Source organism: Helianthus annuus, chromosome 1 (assembly GCF_002127325.2).
Source record: "Helianthus annuus cultivar XRQ/B chromosome 1, HanXRQr2.0-SUNRISE, whole genome shotgun sequence".
NCBI classification, from domain to species: Eukaryota; Viridiplantae; Streptophyta; class Magnoliopsida; order Asterales; family Asteraceae; genus Helianthus; species Helianthus annuus.
This window is the reverse complement of record NC_035433.2, coordinates 136,856,117-136,874,327: the sequence shown is the minus strand read 5'-3', so window position 1 is coordinate 136,874,327 and position 18,211 is coordinate 136,856,117. Positions and strand designations below refer to the sequence as shown.

At 38.1% G+C, this 18,211-nt stretch overlaps 1 protein-coding gene across 1 annotated transcript; it reads right to left on the bottom strand.

Moving 5' to 3' along the window:
* Nucleotides 1–16,902: 16,902 nt before the first annotated feature.
* LOC110932332 lies at nt 16,903–17,235 on the bottom strand. The gene has a single exon (XM_022175677.1). It carries the CDS (start codon nt 17,233–17,235, stop codon nt 16,903–16,905), a length of 333 nt encoding a protein of 110 aa, XP_022031369.1.
* Between the last annotated feature and the right edge of the window lie 976 nt (nt 17,236–18,211).

Sequence of the window (18,211 nt, the reverse complement as noted above, 5' to 3'; positions counted from 1 at the left end):
TTCTTCCTCTGGTGTGTTTGTGTTTGAGGATTTGAACTTTTGAAGTTTTTGTTGCAGTATTTGAGAACACTGAAGTGTTCCTACCTTTCAAGTCGATCGATCGAACGGTTCGTTCGATCGGCTAGCTCACTCGATTGGCTAGGAGCTTCAAAGTTAGTCCCCAACTGAATGTCACTCGATCGAACAGTCTGTTCGATCGGCTGGCATTCCCTACTACGAACGAGTTATGAAAACGATTAAGTGTTGAAGCATAGTATCTCATGATCCGAACAGTAATGTTCATCAATCGAGTGCCATATTCGATCGAACACTACTTCGTCAATACTATACCTCAAAAGTTTGGAAAAGTGAGACGTCATGCGCTAGCCGATCGGCTGGCCCGGTCGATCGGCTGGTGTGTCCGATCGGCTGGGCTGTTCGATCAGCCTAGCCGTTCGGCCAGCAAGTCTGACCTGGTCGGCCTTTCGTCTAACACTTGGTCGTCTGGTTACTTGTCATTATATCGAGGTAGTTTGATAACGAGTTGAACTATGATACCTTCGTTCTTACCCGTCTCTCTGGCTCGGACAGGAATCACCCAAGTCCGGCCGGTGAACGGTTCGGAACGTTGGTTTAGAGTCTAACCCAAAATCGGTGAACCCTGTTCATAGAACCCGAATATTGAACCTTTTAACTTGTTAGAATGATTAGTTAGCCGGTTCAAGCTCCGTTTCTATCGGTTTGAAGGCATTGAGTGTAAAAGAGTTGAAAGAAAGTTAGGATTCCTTCTTTCAATCCTTCACAACTTGTGGATGTTTAGATCTTTGATAGATTTTAACTTGTTTATGTGGAAATCGGTTAGATCTAAGCTAATCATAGTTGAATGAGGCCAAAACATGATGTTCTTCAAGAACACCATGATGACATCACCCAAGAACACCTAGATCTTGGTGATTTCACGGTTAGAATTCAAGTTTTGAAAGATAGAAAGGTGTAGAATCAAGTAATGATAAAAAACGTACAAGAGTTAGAGTGAAAACTTACCGGGATTGAGAGAAATCTGAGAAAAGATGAAGAATAGAAGCTGGCCGGTCAGAACTTTCCAAAAGTGGAAAGTATGACAATGACAGCCCTATTTATAGGCTCCAAAAGAGGAAAGTGGCAGCCGATCGGCCAGGAGCTCCGATCGAGTGGGCTGCTCGATCGGCTGGCAAGATGCTAGCCGATCGGCTGGCCTGTTCGATCCGGATGCTTCCTGTTCGATCCGCGACCCACTTCGAGTATTTTGCGAGGATTTTCGACGTTTCGATTTCGATGGACGCTGATACGAATACGATAGGGTTCCTGGTCAAATTACTTTTAATCCCAACCACTATATCTACATACAAGCATCTACTTTTCGCGCTTCGATGTCGGTTTTGATTGAGTTTGATTGTCTTTCGAGTTTCGATTCGATTTTCGATTGATTTGCTTGAATACCACACCAAACATAAAGTAAACACGCACAAGTAACACATAAGGCACACACACACGTATAACAATTAGGGGTGAGCAAGACAACCGAAATAACCGAACCGTAACCGAATAACCGAAATAACCGAACCGAAAAAACCGAACCGAAACAAAAACCGACGGTTCGGTTTTCAGATTGTTAATAACCGAAAATTTCGGTTCGGTTTTCGGATAAACTTTTTCAATAACCGAAAAAACCGAACCGAACCGATAAGTTACAATCCATATATTTTTATGTTTAAGTTTAAATTGTTTAAGTGTTTAACCCAATGCTAGTAGAAAATGTTAATTTTATTCTTGAATATTAAGTGTTCATAATAAAAACATTATAACTGAAATGATTTATTATTACCTATAAGATATAACAAAATTTAATATAAAAATTAAATTTAATAAAAACTTTGAAGAAACATAAAAATAGATTAGAAGGTTAGGTTTATGTAAAAAATAGTAATTAGAGAGGTTAACTATAATAACTTAAATGTACACATATAAAAAGATTGTTATAATATAAATTATAATCTTTATTTTTTGGATCTTACATAATTTTTTTTCCAAAAACCGAAATAATCGAAAAACCGAACCGAACCGACGTAAAAACCGAAAAACCGAAACCGAAAAAAAACCGAAACCGAACGGTTTTTAAAACCCGAAAACCGACATTTCGGTTTCGGTTTTGATTTTACCCAAAAAACCGAACCGAACCGTGCACACCCCTAATAACAATACCACAATTTGTATAATTCGAGTCTCGAGTTCGATGATTGTTAGATCGGTTTGATTGCTGATTAGTTAACTTTATCGCATTGTTACTTCCTATCATTCACAGTCGTAGATCGGTTCGCGCTAAAACACAGTCGATTACTTCGATTCTTGCTGATTACAACACTTACTCCACATAATACAACTAAAACATAAAATCGACTATTTATAGTCAAAGAAGGTCAAAGTTGACTTGGATTTTGACTTTGACTTTGACATTCGAAAACACGGGGTGTTACAGCCTCCCCTTGTTTAGGGAATTTCGTCCCGAAATTAGGCTCGAAGGCTACACAACGCCGTGATTTACCAATTTGATGCTTCAGATCTATTTATTTAAACAACTGCGGGTACTTGGCCTTCATGTTGCTTTCGAGTTCCCAAGTGAACTCCGCGCCTCGTTTGCCTTCCCATCGGACCTTCACGATCGGGATGCGAGAGCGCCTGAGCTGCTTGGTTTGGCGATCCATGATTTCAACGGGCTTTTCCACGAAGTGTAATGTTTCATTGACCTGAAGATCGTCGAGCGGTACGATTAGATCATGATCAGCAAGGCATTTTCGGAGGTTAGAGACGTGGAAAGTCGGGTGGACGTTACTGAGTTCCTCCGGTAATTCGAGTCTATAGGCGACTTTTCCGATTCTTTCCAGAATCCTAAAAGGTCCAACATATCGAGGCGCGAGTTTCCCTTTCTTGCCGAATCGGACTACACCCTTCCAAGGTGATACCTTTAGGAGTACGTAGTCACCAACTTCAAATTCAAGGGGCTTGCGTCTTTTATCGGCGTAACTTTTCTGTCTGTTCCGAGCTTTTACCAAGTCGTCTCTTATCTGGTGGATTTTGTCAGTCGTTTGATGTAGAATCTCAGGACCGGTTAGTTGCGAGTGACCGATCTCGTGCCACACAATAGGTGATCGACATCTTCTACCATACAAAGCCTCGAAAGGTGCCATTTGGATGCTGGCATGATAACTGTTATTGTACGAGAATTCCACCAATGGCAGGTGTTTGTTCCAACTACCGCCAAAATCTATGACACACGCTCGGAGCATGTCTTCAAGAGTACGGATCGTTCTTTCAGTCTGTCCGCCGGTTTGAGGATGGAATGCAGTACTCAGATTGAGCGACGTACCGAGGGCCGCTTGAAACGTTTCCCACAATCGCGAAGTGAACCGAGCGTCACGGTCTGAAATGATGTCACGAGGCGTACCATGATTATGGATGATCTCGTCGGTGTAGATTTGGGCTAGTCGTTCCACCTTGTAGTCTTCTCGTATCGGCAAGAAGTGGGCTGACTTCGTGAGACGATCGACTATGACCCAAATACTGTCGTGACCTGATGGCGTGGGCGGGAGCTTCGTTATGAAATCCATAGCTATACTCTCCCACTTCCCTATTGGTATCGGCGGTTGTTCGAGTAGACCAAAAGGTCTTTGATGTTCAGCCTTGACTCTTGCGCAAGTTAAACAGCTTCCAACGTACAGAGCGATATCCTTTTTCATACCCGGCCACCAGTACTTATAACGAAGATCCTGGTACATCTTGTCTGCGCCGGGATGAATAGAATACCGGGATTTGTGGGCTTCGTTCATGATAATCTTTCGCAAATCGGTCCGCTTAGGGATCCAAATTCGGTCCAGATAATAGAATATCCCATATGCTTTGCTTACTAACTGAGCCCCATCGTGATAGATTCCCTCTCTCTTTAATGTACGCTCGTTAAAGCAAGCATGTTGAGCTTCGCGAATAAGGGTTTCGAGGTTGTGCTGGGCTTGGATGTTTCGGGTACTGAGCACGTAACTCTTTCTGCTGAGCGCGTCGGCAACCACATTCGCCTTGCCTGGGTGATAACGAATCTCACAGTCGTAATCATTGAGAAGTTCTACCCATCGGCGTTGACGCATATTAAGCTCTCTCTGATTAAAGATATGTTGTAAACTCCTGTGATCAGTGTAGATCGTACACTTAGTGCCATACAGGTAGTGTCGCCAAATCTTCAATGCAAAGACAACCGCGCCTAGCTCGAGGTCATGGGTTGTATAGTTCTTCTCGTGGATCTTGAGCTGACGAGATGCGTAGGCTATAACCTTGTCTCGCTGCATGAGGACACAACCGAGACCAAGGTTAGAAGCATCACAGTAGACAATGAAGTTGTCGCTTCCATCGGGCAGCGTAAGAATCGGTGCGTTGCACAGCATATGCTTGAGGGTTTGAAAGGCGGTCTCTTGTGCGTTTCCCCACACAAAAGTCTTGTCCTTATGAGTAAGAGCGGTAAGCGGCACAGCGATCTTAGAGAATCCTTCGATGAATCGTCGATAATAGCCCGCTAGTCCGAGAAAAGAACGAACTTCGGACGGGTTCTTAGGCGTAATCCAGCTTTTGACAGCTTCAATCTTCACAGGATCGACATGGATACCCCGACTATTCACTATGTGACCCATAAATTGAACCTCTTCCAACCAGAATTCGCACTTGGAGAACTTGGCGTAGAGTTGGTTTCCCTGAAGTAACTCGAGAACCAAACGTAGATGTTGCGCGTGTTCGGCTTTCGATTTGGAATAGATCAAGACATCGTCGATGAACACGATGACGAAACGGTCAAGATAAGGCTTACACACGCGATTCATTAGGTCCATAAAAACCGCGGGTGCGTTGGTTAGACCAAAGGGCATAACAACAAATTCGTAATGGCCATAACGGGTTCGGAAAGCAGTTTTGGGAATGTATTCCTCTTGAATCCGTAGCTGATGATACCCTGAACGCAGGTCGATCTTAGAGAAACATGCTGCACCTTGTAGCTGATCAAACAGATCGTCAATTCGGGGCAAGGGGTATCGGTTCTTAATGGTTAGCTTATTCAATTCCCGATAGTCGATGCACATCAGGAACGACCCGTCCTTCTTTTTGACGAAAAGGACTGGCGCGCCCCAAGGAGAGGTGCTTGGGCGAATAAAGCCTTTTTCGAGTAATTCCTGGAGTTGGTTCGGGAGTTCCCTCATTTCGGATGGAGCGAGTCGATAAGGGGCTTTGGCAACGGGGTTAGCTCCAGGAATGAGGTCGATACGAAAGTCGATATCACGACTAGGTGGTAGTCCGGGAAGATCATCAGGGAACACCTGAGGAAATTCACGAACCACTGGAACATCTTTAACTTCAACTTTCTTTTTCTTTCCCTTCTCCGCTACTACAATGTTGGCCAAGAAGGCTCGGTATTCCTTGCGGAGATACTTGCTGGCTTGAATACACGACATAAGCTTGAGACCTTTCGATGTTGTTTCACCGTACACACACAATACATCACCATTCGCGAGTGAGAATCGAATCATCTTCTCGAAGCACACAACTTCAGCATGGTTTTCACGAAGAAAGTCCATGCCTATTATGATATCAAAGCTTCCGAGTTGCATTGGAATAAGGTCGATTGGGAAGATGTGATTGTTGAGTTTGAGAGTACAATCACGGAGTACTGAATTAACGGCAATAGTTCTTCCTGTAGCGACTTCGACTTCGAATGCCGAGGATAGATAAGAGCGCTTACGACTAAGGAGCTTCTCGAATTCAAATGACACAAAGCAGTTATCGGCTCCAGTATCAAACAAACATGATGCATAAATACCATTCACAAGGAACGTACCATTAACCACGTTGTTATCCGCCTGAGCCTGGCGGGCATTGATGTTGAAGGTTCGGGCATGGGCTGCTTGCTGCTGTTGCTGAGGCTGCTGTTGTTGTTGTTGCTGCTGGGGCTCTTTCTTAACCACCCTGTTTGGGCACCTGTTTGCAAAGTGGTTAGGGTCACCACATGCAAAGCAGACTCGAGCATTGACTGCTGGTGCTGGAGCTGCTGGTTGGCCTTGAGGGGCGGGGAGTAGAGCTTGGTTGACAGTAGCTTGAACTGGGGCTTGACGAGGACCATAGCGACAGTTCGCAGTGAAATGACCGTAAAGGTTGCAGTGAGCGCAAAAACGACAAGCTAAACCCACTGGGTGATGATACGAACATGTCGGGCAGAGTGGGTGAGGGCCTGTGTATGCACGCTTTGCTGGCGGTGCATTGATCACTGGGGCTGAGCGCTGGTGCTACTGCTGTTGAGCTGGTACAGCTTGTAGAGGAGTAGTAGTGGTTGCGGCAGCACAACTCTTGTTGCTGGAGCTGTTGTTCTTCTTCCTTCTTCTTGAAGACTTGGAGGCTTGCGTAGTGGTGTTGTCGGTGGGTGCTGCAGTGGCTTGATGCAGAGACTTGGTTTGCTTATCCCAGAAACCAGCCTTTACTCGATTATCATTGATCTCAGCGGCGAGTAGGTAGGTTTCTTCGATCGTTGCTGGCTTGGCGACGTGAACAAAGTCGGCTACACAATCGGGCAGAGCTCGAATGTACTTCTTGATGGCTTGATCGGAGGTCTTGACTTGGTCAGGACAGATAATGCTAAGCTGCTTGAAGCGAGCAGTGAGAGCAGCGTTGTCTCCATCCTTCTGCTTGATTCCCCAGAACTCGTCCTCCAGCTTTTGGCGCTCATGAGGAGGGCAGAATTCTTCGATCATAATCGCTTTCAACTCCTTCCATGATAGCCCGTAAGCTGCATCATTTCCGCGCTTGTTTCGTTCGGTCGTCCACCAGTCTAGAGCACGGGACTGGAAGACGCCTGTAGCATTGAGAGTGCGGAGATGTTTAGGACATCCGCTCTGGCGCAGAGTGACTTCGACCGAGTCGAACCAGTGAAACATGGCTGTCGGACCATCTTCGCCAGTGAACTCTTTTGGTCCGCACGCTTTGAACTGCTTGAAGCTGAAAGCAGCCTTGCTCGATTCCTTAGGGATTTCAGCTCGAGATTCTTCTGACGACTTACTAGCGTTTTCATACACCTCACTCACAGCTTTTGCCACGGTTTTGGAGATGATCGCAGCGAGACGTCGGTCTCTCTTCTCTTGGCGAGTCAAACGGTGTCGGGATCCAGACGACGACATGGTCTGCATTAGACATCGTCACGAGACTCAACACAGCGAAATCGAATCTCACCTCACCTCACACGTCTAGACTACTAAAACTTAGAATCACGTCGAATCACATATTTCGCAACACCTAGGCACATAATCACAGATACACATAATCATAGAACACAGAAGCACACAGAGCACAGAATCACAGGAGCAGAGAAGCACATAAGCACATAGGTACCTAGAGCGCATAACACAGAAACACGTAAATACCTAGGCACTTAATCATTGAGGTAGTCAGAAAACAGAAACCTATCCTTCAAAGTTCGCGTGTCGTTCGATTAGTATGTCGATTAGCATCGTATAGTATAGTCTAACTTAGTTGTATAGCATAATATAGCATGATACCGTCTAGATTTGGGATAACTGGGTGTCGAATTGAGATAGAATCAGCAAATGCGAGTCGTGTGTGTTGATCGAAGTGGTGGAAAATCGAATATTACCTCAAAATAAAACAGAGAAAGCAAATATAAACACAGAACAGAGAAAGCACACAAAAATACATAAAATCAACAAGTCATCAGAGTACACGACTGCGGTTCTCAAAATCGAAACACATAGAAATCGAGAGGTAGATTGTTTGCGACTACTAGACATCGACTACCCAAGGCAACTCGACTATTCACAGTAAACTTGTCATCACTTTCGACTCTAGAGGTCGTGTCTCTGCCTCGATTCTTGGGCATTCCACACGCGTTCCCTAGGTCATACTTGTGATTTCAGGTCGTTGGAGTCCGTCGGAGCCTTGGTGAGATGAATAAAATACAGAACAAACTGCTAAGGTTAGGGTTTCACCCCTTGGCTTAGCAATTTCTTCCTTGTTTTTAGTAAAATAAAGGAGATTATTCATCAAATTATGGATTTCACTCCTGATTTGGTATAATCTTCCTTGTTTGTTGGTGTAAATAATGAGATAAGCATGAATAATCGAATAAAATCAGCATAAGTCAGGCAGTTTGGTCAGGAGTTTGCGGCTTTCACACCTATTCCTAACTGAATCGCCTGTCTTTGATTGAAAACTCGGGTGCAATGATAGTCAAGAATTGCAGAATAAGCACATAAACTGTGTCTATTGGTTCCTAACTATAGTCTAGGTCTCTAAGACAGCGACCCGGACTAGGTCGTGTCTGCCTAATTCCCTATAGTTATGGCTCTGATACCAATCTGTCACACCCCAACCGATGGCGGAATCATCGGGGCGCGGCACTGAGCGAAACAGATTGTCCAGAAGTTTCCACAACAACTTTAATATAAATTCAGTTTAAATGACACGTCCCATACCGTGTCCCAAATAAATAACAAGTTATCATAGAAAGCAACCAGGCAAATAATTCCGTTCCGACAACTCAGATTCAATTATTATTACAGACATTCGTTTATTATTTCTAGACTCCCTAGCCTCGATTTCATCACCATGCGCCTAAGCATCCTAGCAACTTAAGCACCTGTCACATACGTTAAAATAAAGTCAATACATAAAATGTAAAGGTGAGCACCCAAGTTTGATAATAGCATATAGAGTTCGAGTAGTTTACGCATAACCAGGCACATACACAGAGGAAAACGATGCATGTTAATTTTGCGACATGGGACCATCGACCAACGAGTGCGGGTTGACCGTCCGAGACGGTTCGCAATACATGATTACCACCGTAATCCATGCAAGTAATTGTCCTTAACAACCCCCGTGTGAACGGGTGCTGAGTCCAAACTATTGTACTATGTTGCTAAGGCAGGTAGATAGCACTCCACGTGTAAACATAATAAACAACATTCATTTAGTCAAATGGCACATGCAATCGGTTAGCGTTCAAATAGGTTGTGTTTGATTGTGATTTGATAAGTAACGTATGTAACACCCAAAAGTGTTAAAAGCAAAAGGGACCGAGTATACTCACAGTGATTGATTGTGGATTGAAGGGAGCGCTGAGAGTAAGATTAGCCTGAATAGTTCGATAGCATAACGATAAGTAACGCAGAAAAGTAAACAAGTATGGATGGATCGAATGGGCTGGTCGATCGAACGACAGGTTCGATCGATCGGGCTGTTCGGTCGGCTGGTATGTCCGGTTGGACAGTCCTGTTCGATCGGCCGGCAGGCTCGATCGGCTGGGCCATTCGAGTGGACTGTTTCTTCCTCTGGTGTGTTTGTGTTTGAGGATTTGAACTTTTGAAGTTTTTGTTGCAGTATTTGAGAACACTGAAGTGTTCCTACCTTTCAAGTCGATCGATCGAACGGTTCGTTCGATCGGCTAGCTCACTCGATCGGCTAGCTCACTGATCGGCTAGGAGCTTCAAAGTTAGTCCCAAACTGAATGTCACTCGATCGAACAGTCTGTTCGATCGGATGGCATTCCCTACTACGAACGAGTTATGAAAACGATTAAGGGTTGAAGCATAGTATCTCATGATCCGAACAGTAATGTTCACCAATCGAGTGCCATATTCGATCGAACACTACTTCGTCAATACTATACCTAAAAAGTTTGGAAAAGTGAGACGTCATGCGCTAGCCGATCGGCTGGCCCGGTCGATCGGCTGGTGTGTCCGATCGGCTGGGCTGTTCGATCAGCCTAGCCGTTCGGCCAGCAAGTCTGACCTGGTCAGCCTTTCGTCTAACACTTGGTCGTCTGGTTACTTGTTATTATATCGAGGTAGTTTGATAACGAGTTGAACTATGATACTTTCGTTCTTACCCGTCTCTCTGGCTCGGACAGGAATCACCCAAGTCCGACCGGTGAACGGTTCGGAACGTTGGTTTAGAGTCTAACCCAAAATCGGTGAACCCTGTTCATAGAACCCGAATCTTGAACCTTTTAACTTGTTAGAATGATTAGTTAGCCGGTTCAAGCTCCGTTTCTATCGGTTTGAAGGCATTGAGTGTAAAAGAGTTGAAAGAAAGTTGGGATTCCTTCTTTCAATCCTTCACAACTTGTGGATGTTTAGATCTTTGATAGATTTTAACTTGTTATGTGGAAATCGGTTAGATCTAAGCTAATCATAGTTGAATAAGGCCAAAACATGATGTTCTTCAAGAACACCATGATGACATCACCTAAGAACACCTAGATCTTGGTGATTTCATAGTTAGAATTCAAGTTTTGAAAGATAGAAAGATGTAGAATCAAGTAATTATAAAAAACGTACAAGAATTAGAGTGAAAACTTACCGGGATTGAGAGAAATCTGAGAAAAGATGAAGAATAGAAGCTGGCCGGTCAGAACTTTCCAAAAGTGGAAAGTATGACAATGTCAGCCCTATTTATAGGCTCCAAAAGAGGAAAGTGGCAGCCGATCGGCCAGGAGCTCCGATCGAGTGGGCTGCTCGATCGGCTGGCAAGATGCTAGCCGATCGGCTGGCCTGTTCGATCCGGATGCTTCCTGTTCGATCCGCGACCCACTTCGAGTATTTTGCGACGATTTTCGACGTTTCGATTTCGATGGACGCTGATACGAATACGATAGGGTTCCTAGTCAAATTACTTTTAATCCCAACCACTATATCTACATACAAGCATTTACTTTTCGCGCTTCGATGTCGGTTTTGATTGAGTTTGATTGTCTTTCGAGTTTCGATTTGATTTTCGATTGATTTGCTTGAATACCACACCAAACATAAAGTAAACACGCACAAGTAACACATAAGGCACACACACACGTATAACAATACCACAATTTGTATAATTCGAGTCTCGAGTTCGATGATTGTTAGATCGGTTTGATTGCTGATTAGTTAACTTTATCGCATTGTTACTTCCTATCATTCACAGTCGTAGATCGGTTCGCGCTAAAACACATTCGATTACTTCGATTCTTGCTGATTACAACACTTACTCCACATAATACAACTAAAACATAAAATCGACTATTTATAGTCAAAGAAGGTCAAAGTTGACTTGGATTTTGACTTTGACTTTGACATTCGAAAACACGGGGTGTTACACCCGTACCCCAAACAATTACATTAAAAAGTCATATGTATCCTCTGATGTCACATGATAATCATCGATATATTTAGGAAGAAACATATCGAGTCTCTTACCCTCTCATACACCCACAAACCCGATTTTTCGTACTGAATACAATGCCAAAATTAACTAGCCAAAAGCTATCTCCGCGTCAAATTTAACTGCTAAAATTGCTTATAAAAATTTTGATGTTAAGTTGTTAACATCAGTTACTAGAGTTGTGTGTCTTGATTATTAATATGTGAACAAGTCCTTCAAAACTCTCTTTAAATCTCATTCAAACACATGGATTGTGTATAAAGACTTAAAAACAAATTGGTAACAATCAAAAACTTTAAATACAAGATATCTTATGAAATTAAAAGTAAAATCATATAAGAGAAGGAGAAAACGTCACTGCCATATCCTTGGAAATTTAATAATACAATGTCTTAAAAGATGATACATTAAAAAATATAAGAAAAATTGAGAATGGGGAGGAACATTTAAAACAATTGGAATTTGAAATCAATGAAGAAAAAAAAGAGTTAATTGTGATTTTCGTCCCTGTGGATTGGTGGAAAATGTCACTTCAGTCAAAAAAAAAAATTTGCGTCAGTTCCGTCCTCAACGTTTTTGAAACGTGTCACTTCAGTCTAAAAAGATAACGCCTTGCGCTAGTTCCATTCTCAACGTTTTTAACGGCGCGTTATCTTTTTGGACTGAAGTGACACGTTTCAAAAATGTTGAGAACGGAACTGGCACAATTTTTTTGGACTGAAGTGACATTTTCCACCTAACCACAGTGACGAAAATGACAGTTAACTCACAAAAAATTAGGTTTTTGGACGTGTAGAGTGTAAGATTGACAGACTGTAGTTGCTATGTATCGTTTGGGCTTCTCTTAGACGTGTTTTTGGGCTTTTAAGTCCCATGAGGTTTGGGCCAACACCTCGCATATTTTATACATATACATTTTATTTTATACATATACATTTTATACATGGGGGAATAGTGTCAGGCAGCTGCCTGGCACTTCCCCATTGGGCCAACCTTTTTTAATTTAATTTTATTTCCGGTATAAAATTACGTACGTTTTTGCCCCTAGCTCAAAATAAAACTACAATTTTGCCCATAGCTCAAAATTACGCTTTTGCCCTCGGGTCAAAAACTCATTTTTACTTTTCTTCTCAGTTTAAAATTACGGTTTCGCCATTCGTTTAAAATTACGGTTTTGCCCCCAGTTCAAAATAAACTGTTGGTTTTCCCTCTACCTTAAAATTACGCTTCTGCCTTCCGCTCAAAATTACGTTTTTGCCCACAGTTCAAAATAAAATTATGACCCCCCAAACTTAAAATTATGATTTTACTCTCAGTTTAAAATTATGATTTCACCTCCAGCTCAAAATATAATTACGATTTTCCCCTCTATACAGACATACATGTTATGAGAGAGAAATAATCGGTTTATTGCCCCGCAACGCGGGCGGGGCAAAAACTAGTAGATATACAAATTTCATACTCTAAACAAAGAGTTTGATTTCTTGTTCAAATTTTTGTCACCACTTGTTTATAGTTGAGCATTTACATACTATGTATATTTTTTTTTCATGTTTTACATCTTGACGAGGGTGGTAATCAAATCGCGGCCTCAAAACCCCGTTTAACAAGCTCTAGTAAGGTATATAGCTTGATTACATGCTAAAAACGACAAGGAAGAACCCGAATGTATTGTCAATACTAACCTAACAACTCTAATGTTATCTGTTTTCGAGACTAATCGGGATTTTTGAGACTAATCGGGCTTCGAGAGGGACGTGATGAGGGTTTAATTTCCATGGTGGAAAAAGATCTATACTATATAATAAAAGAAACCTATTTTGGAACACTTGTCATTTTCTCATTTAATTGATTAAAATTATTAATAATATACTACTAATAATAATATTTAATCTAATCTAATACAAATAATAATAATACTAATAATAATATTTAATCTAATCTAATACAAATTCTTATTATTAATTCAATAACCTATTGTTAAACTAAAACTTCAATAGAATCTTAAATCCTAGCTAAACAAGTTTCGAAATTCATAATAATATTAATTTATATATATAATAGTTCCATTACTCAACAAACTTAAAATATAAAATACTATTGCATAGTTATAATTATTTCACTGTCGAACTAATTGATTACATGCAAACAATATTATATTAAATCAAATTTCATTAACAAATAAAAAAGGACTACGCAAATTAAAAGGCAATTTCTTAGATAAATACAATCATCTATAAATAAGGGACACATGTTATTTATTGGAGCCATCTATTTTTTATTTTTTCTGCTAATTTTAATTAAAAGATAAATATACAATTGTATAGGAGATAATTTACTTGAAATATTATCTATATATATATATATATATATTCAATTTTACAATTGAATTTAATATAAATTTAAACGAGTGATAATATTATCTATATCTATATTCAATTATACAATTGAATTGAATTTAATATAAAATTAAACAATAGATAATATAATATTTTGATATCTTCATCGTATAATAATGACTACAATATGAAATGTCAATAGTGTTCATCAATTTGGGACGTATATAATTTGAGTCTAATTTTGTATTTGAAATTGTGAATTAAGTTAGCTTTATAGAATTTACATACACTTCATTAGTCAATTTTTTAAGAGTGAATCTTTACCATTTAGTATAGAAAATTAGATTTATTCAACTCGTGTAATACACGAGTTTTTTTAACATATATTTTTTTTATTATTTTGCATCACGAGGTTTTTTAAAGATATAACTTTTTATTATTTAGTATATAAAATTACATTTGTTCAACCCATGTAATAAACATAGTTTTTAAAGATATATTTTTTTTGATTATTTGGCATATAAAATTACATTTATTCAACCCGTACAATACACTGTGTTTTTAAAGATATAAATTCTTATTATTCAACCCGTATAATAAACAAGGTTTTTATAGATATATTATTTTATTGTTTAGTATATATAATTATATTTATTTAACCCGTGTAATACACGGGGTTCTAACCTAGTGTATTTTAATAGTAAATTTAGAAATGTGTGTGTTGTCATTTTAAAAAAAGCTAAAGAAAACGAAAAAACTTATTTGGTCTAAACTCGTGTTTATCGCTAAATGTCTTCACAAATGATTGCAAAGTTTTTTTTGTATTCATATTTATTTGTTTTTTATTTAATTAATGATTAATAATTTTAACATTTCAAAGTTTTCCTTTTAAATTTAAAAAAAAATGTTGTATTTCGTTTTTTTGGAATATTTTGTATATATAAAGATATAAAAGGATAAACATGGAATAAGAAATTTTAGGGGGTGTTTGGGATTGCGTTTTCAACCTGATTATTTGATTATTGTGTTTTGAAATCGCAAAAAATCTATTTTGAGTGTTTGGTAAAAAATTAATAAAAAGTGATTTTTTACGTTTTGTAGAGTTCAAAACGTGATAATCCATAAGTAGGTCACCCCTTGCTGCAGGAAAACGTGATAATCCAAAAACTGATTTTTTACGTTTTCACTTATTTATTTTTTTAAAATATACATACTTGCCAAACACTCAAATAGTTGATTATCTGATTTTTGTGATATCAAACAACATAATCAAATCCAAACAATGTTGATTATCTGATTATTGTGATATCAAACAACATAATCAAATCCAAACACTATCTTTCTGCAGCACGTTTTGTTACAGCTAATTATCTGATTTTAATTATTCAAAACGCATAATCTATTTTCAAAACTCAACCCCAAACACCCCCTTAATACATTGAAGAGAGATTTAATTTGTATTCATCAAAGTGACGTAAAACCCTCATTATTTCCAACTGTCCCCATAAATTCTTTGCATTTACTTATTTTAATGGTTTTAATGGCAAATATTCCATAATTTTTCATTTATATATAGTTTAAATAAACAAAAGATTATAATTTGACATCCTATATATAATTTGTTGATAATCAATTTTTAACAAACCATGATTAGCTCTTAAAATATAATCAATTACTATTTTAGAAACCGGATCATGTCAAATGGGTATCACACGATTTTATCTTATGGGCGAGTTCACTTCGTATCTTATGGGCCACAATGGGTATCACACGATTTTATCTTTTCCAGTTAAACGGGTTGTTAAAAAAAAGACTACTCAGGATATTTATGTAACATGATTTGAACTTTAAATTTGTTTATTATGACTTTTTTATTTGATTTTTTTAGCCTTTTTTAAACTTAAAATTGATTATGAAATAGTGATCCAGTTTTCTATAACTTTTTTTTCTAAATCATCTTATTAAAATTATCTTGTTGCAACTATATATGTGCTATCGTCCTTCAAAACCATATATCAAATTCCAGAATAACAGTCTATTCTAATATTAATCTAAAAATTTGTTGGAATGATATCACCATTAAATGAAATCTGTTGGAATTTATAATATATCTGTGTGCTTATGCATATATTTATTTAAGTGTACTTGTAACCTGTATACGTATGAGTTATGTTTAATGCATGTGCATGTGAGCACAACTAATTTCCTTATTAAATTTCATGTAAATTCCTACTAATATATAATAAATTTTTATTATTTTCTGTGAGTTACATGTTTAATAATGTTTTCTCATATTTATTGGTCAAAGTTATAGAATTGACTATCTGTTTGTCAAACGTTTGAATCTTTAACGTGGCACGCTAACACTAGATAGTCATAATCAGTCCATCATAGATATCAATAACTACAAATCTACGATAACTTGTACATATATGTAAATTTGTATTTTATTACCATAGTAACTTATTTTTCGATACAACACTTTATTAGAATAAGAAATATGCATATATGTACTCCTTTGGACATCAATCTATTTTTTCTAAAATGTTTTGAAAATCTAACGCCTAACGGCAACAAACAAGCGACTCCAGTAATTTGCCGATTTAACTAGTCAGTCTGGTTTTAAAAACAACCGATATACAAAGGGAGGAGGCAAGTTTTTACCTCACGGATTTTTCATTTTTATATTGGTTTACAATAGGGTTTTGTTTAAATTATGATAGTTCATTATAATGCGGTTCATTAACCAGTAAATTATTCGAATTCACTAGTTCCCGATTCATCTAGTAAATTGATCGTCTGGTATGATTTTCACAACGTCTCAAGTAAGGCTTAAACCTTCAGTGGTTGATTGAAGAATACCTTAAACCATGAAGTTATATTTGTACGTGATTTCAATACAGATTAATTTAATTGAAAAACTACTAATTGCAACTAATATATTAATTATGCAAGAATTAAAACTTTAAAACATTGAAAGTTAAGGACAACTAGATGATTTCAATTTCAGTTAATGACTTGTCAAGGTGATCAAATTGAGTTGAACTATTGTTTATGTTGGACTTGTTACTAAAGCAATGAAAGTCATACCTAAGTATAAACATCATAACCCTGGCACAACTCACTAATTACTTCTAAATCCAGAGTAAATATTAAATAAAATTAGAGGGAAATTTAATCTATCCATATAACATAAGTATCCAACATAAAGTACCAAGAGAATAACATTACCATTAAAATAGAAAAAAACTAGAACAAAAATAATGAAATACAATTTCCTACAAATTTCCGAAACCCTTTTAACTATTTCATTCTAACTCTTATCCGTTTTCTTGACGTTGTCATGAACAACGTCAAGTAAAACAGTACTTTTGCATTTAGGACACTTAGGGCAGCCATCAGCAAGCATAATATACATAAGGCATCGAGGACATCCAACCAACATCATAGACGTGGCCTCTGGGCTCGTTGAGTATTGGATGCCCGTTTCATTAAAAGCAAGCTCCGAAGACAAACACGAGCTCGTAGGAGACACCAATTGGTTTTGTGATTCACTCATTGGTAGATGAGCTCTAGGTGGTGAAAGATGCAACTTCAAATCAAGTTTTGGATTTCTATTGCCTCCATCGCCGTTTCTCCGACTCATATTTGTCCTTGTATATCTCAATGAAAACCTATATGAAAGAAGTCAAATTTCTTGAAAATAAAACATAACTACTCAATCTTATGATCAAATCCGTTTTAGTATAATTAACCATAAGGTTTGATCATAAGATGTTATATGTTAAGAAGAATCATGTTATTTGCTTACCTTTGGATTGAAAGCTCCTATGAAAAGAATATGAGAGAGAGAGAGAGAGAGAGAGAGAGAGAGAGAGAGAGATGAGATAGGGATGTTGGTTTGGAGCTTCAATGACCATGTATATATAGGAACTCATAAATAGGGGAAGCGGGCTAAATATCAAGGAATGTAATTTTGTTGGTGCACGTTAGATCACTCCCCACATTAAAATTTCAACAACTACAATGGTCCTTCTAAATGTCAACGTTTTATATGATGGTGGTTTACTAAAATGGATACTTGCTTCTCTTACAATAACTCTTAAAATCCTTTTCTTATTTATTTTATAGAAGATTCAACCATGCTTTGACGTATATATGGCTTTATTTATCTATTTATTTGTTTCCATCATGTTATAGATGATATTGTCAAAAGTTTGTAGCGATAACTAATCTGTTATTTCCATCATGTTATATATGATATTGTCAAAAGTTTGTAGCGATAACTAATCTGTTAAATTGTTAATATTTTGGATGGTGAATGGTCATTTCATTTAGTGTTTTTTTTTTTCTTAAACAAAACCTTATTAAAGTGTTTTTTTTTTTCTTAAACAAAACCTTATTAAAGTTACATGAGCTGTTTTATAACTTGAGACTAGCCTCCAATCATATCTATATTATTATATTTGTTGGCGAATATCACATGTTGATTGTAATGTTGTTTGGTATAGAAAATAATCTTTGATTTGGGTTTGAATTGTATTGAAAAAATTGTGTTGTACCAGAATTAGGGCTACAAAGAATGGTGTTTATATAGAACCAAGTTACATATTTAGCCCCTA